At 44.3% G+C, this 2,121-nt stretch overlaps 1 protein-coding gene across 1 annotated transcript in view; it reads right to left on the reverse strand.

The window, feature by feature from the left end:
• LOC106877577 (uncharacterized) overlaps window positions 1-2,121 on the reverse strand; it is a 73,138-nt gene that overhangs the window by 12,724 nt on the left and 58,293 nt on the right. Inside the window, exons 4-5 of the mRNA XM_014926515.2 lie at window positions 1,266-2,120; window positions 543-812 (exon numbers count right to left, since the gene is read on the reverse strand). Coding sequence (XP_014782001.1) covers window positions 543-812; window positions 1,266-2,120 — 1,125 coding nt within the window. The remainder of the gene's footprint in view (window positions 1-542; window positions 813-1,265; window position 2,121) is intronic.

Below are 2,121 nucleotides of genomic sequence, written 5' to 3' on the forward strand. Positions count from 1 at the left end.
AAAAATTTAAAAAGGAAATTGTTTGAACCTCACACCCACTTGCTCAATAATGGTACAGTCCTGAATTGCTAACCAAACCATCCAACTATGCAAAGACAGAAGTAACCTCCACCTTGTCGTTAGTTAAGCACTCAACTAGATAGTAGTAGGTTTTCTGCCTACTGCTAACTAGGAATACAATAACATAATGTTTCTATATTGTGAGAGGCAAGATTCTCTGTGAGTAGTACAACGTTTCTACTACTTAAACCCTCAGTTACACTCATAGTTCCCCCCCCCCATCACTTGACAACTGATGTTGGTGTGCTTATGTCCCCGTAGCTTAACAGTTCAACAAAAGTGACTGATAGAATAAGTACTAGGCTTACAAAGAATAAGTCCTGGAGCCAATTAGTTCGATTAAAGGCGGTGCTCCAGCATGGCCACAGTCAAATGACTTAAACAAGTAAAAGAATAAAATAAAAAAGTAAAAGAATAAAAGAATAATAAACAAAAAAAATGAAATGAGGTGAAGGGACAATGGCCCTCCATCACCTACTTACCCACTCCAAGACCATAGATGCCACTGTAGATATTGAGCGTGGTCTTGTCTTTGAGAAACGGGCAGAAGATGGTGCACAATCCTACCATTATGAGGGCTGTGTTGTTGATGTGTAGTGCACCGAAGACTGGACGGTCAGCCAGAAAACCTGAGAGTAGCCGTCCAACAATGTTCGTAACACCGCTGACCGACACGAGGTATGATGATTCCTGGCTGTTCATGCCAATTTGCTGTGCCAATGCGGGCAAATAGACAACCGGGATGAAAAAACCTAGGAAGAGCGAGAAATATACGTTTTTATTTTTGCTTTCTATTTTTTTTTTTTATAGCAATAGAAGTTAGAGATAGTAATGATGTTGATGATGGTGGTGGTGCTACTTGTGGTCTTGGTGGTGGTGGCAGAGAAGGTGGTGACAATAGAGGTGGGGATGATGGTGATGGTGGTGGTGGTGGTGTTAGTAATGATGGTGATGGTGGTGATAACAGCAGAAGTGGGAATGCTCGTAGCAGGAGCCATTATCATGGTAAGAAAGCTTATGGCAGTATTGGTGGTGAACGGTAGTCTTGGTGGTGGTGGTGGTGGTGGTGTTGGTAGTGCTTGTAGCAATAGTAGCGAGTGTTGTTGTAATGGCGACTGAGCTGTTGTCAGTGGAGGTTAGTGTTAGCATTTAGTAGTAAAAGAGACAGCAGTTGATGACAAAAAAAAAAAAAAAAACCAACGTACCTAACATGCTAAGAAATGTAGAGAGAAGCAAGACACAGAATGTCAAATTTCGGAATAGTGACAGATCAATTATTTCCTGGAACATCTGTAGAAGTTTTCTTGAGTGTCCATTGTTTTCATAAATGCTTTCCAAACTTCGAATACTGGCCTGGAATTTAGCAATGCTAACAATACTGGAGCCCATAAGGCAAGGTGGTAAATCACTGTTGCAATTGTAAAGATAACACTTAGGGGGATCTTCATGGTTTGTTGTGTTAATAGTCTGTCGGCTTTCACACCTGCTTTCGCATGGGCTTGCCGATGTGCTGTTCACAGCCGATGCCTCAGCCGAGGGCGTGTTTATCTCAATACGTGAGTCACTGACGCCGACATAACTGAGACTACGAGTGCTCAATGAGCCCTCCTCAGAGAGTTTGTCCCAAGGGTCCTCATGCGTGAGGGAATCACAACTTTTCGCTTTGGGCATACAGGACATACTGTTCGTGATCAGCTTGTTGCTTTCAGGAATGTCCATCGAGTGGATAGCGGGGGGAGCAGGGGGTTTCAGCAAGTTTGAGCTCATGGGTTTCGTAGTCGTGCCATCCATCCTAAAGGACTCGACAACTAAGCTTTGTGGTAGCAGGCTGCTCCTGCTGGGGCACTTTGAACTGTGTGGGCTCCTCGACCGCTGAAAGTAGGATGCAATACTGCTGCGGTTGGAGCCGATACAATCCAATTTGATGAGACGGTTGTCGTTGGTGATGATACAGTTGTCGAGAGATCCGTTAGATATGGTACGCTGTCGCTTTTTCTCCTCGATAAGGGCTCGCATGATCGAACCCCGTGCGACGAAGCCCCGCTTCATCCGCTTCGTATG

The sequence above is a fragment of the Octopus bimaculoides genome, chromosome 20 (assembly GCF_001194135.2).
Source record: "Octopus bimaculoides isolate UCB-OBI-ISO-001 chromosome 20, ASM119413v2, whole genome shotgun sequence".
In the NCBI taxonomy this organism is placed as follows: Eukaryota; Metazoa; Mollusca; class Cephalopoda; order Octopoda; family Octopodidae; genus Octopus; species Octopus bimaculoides.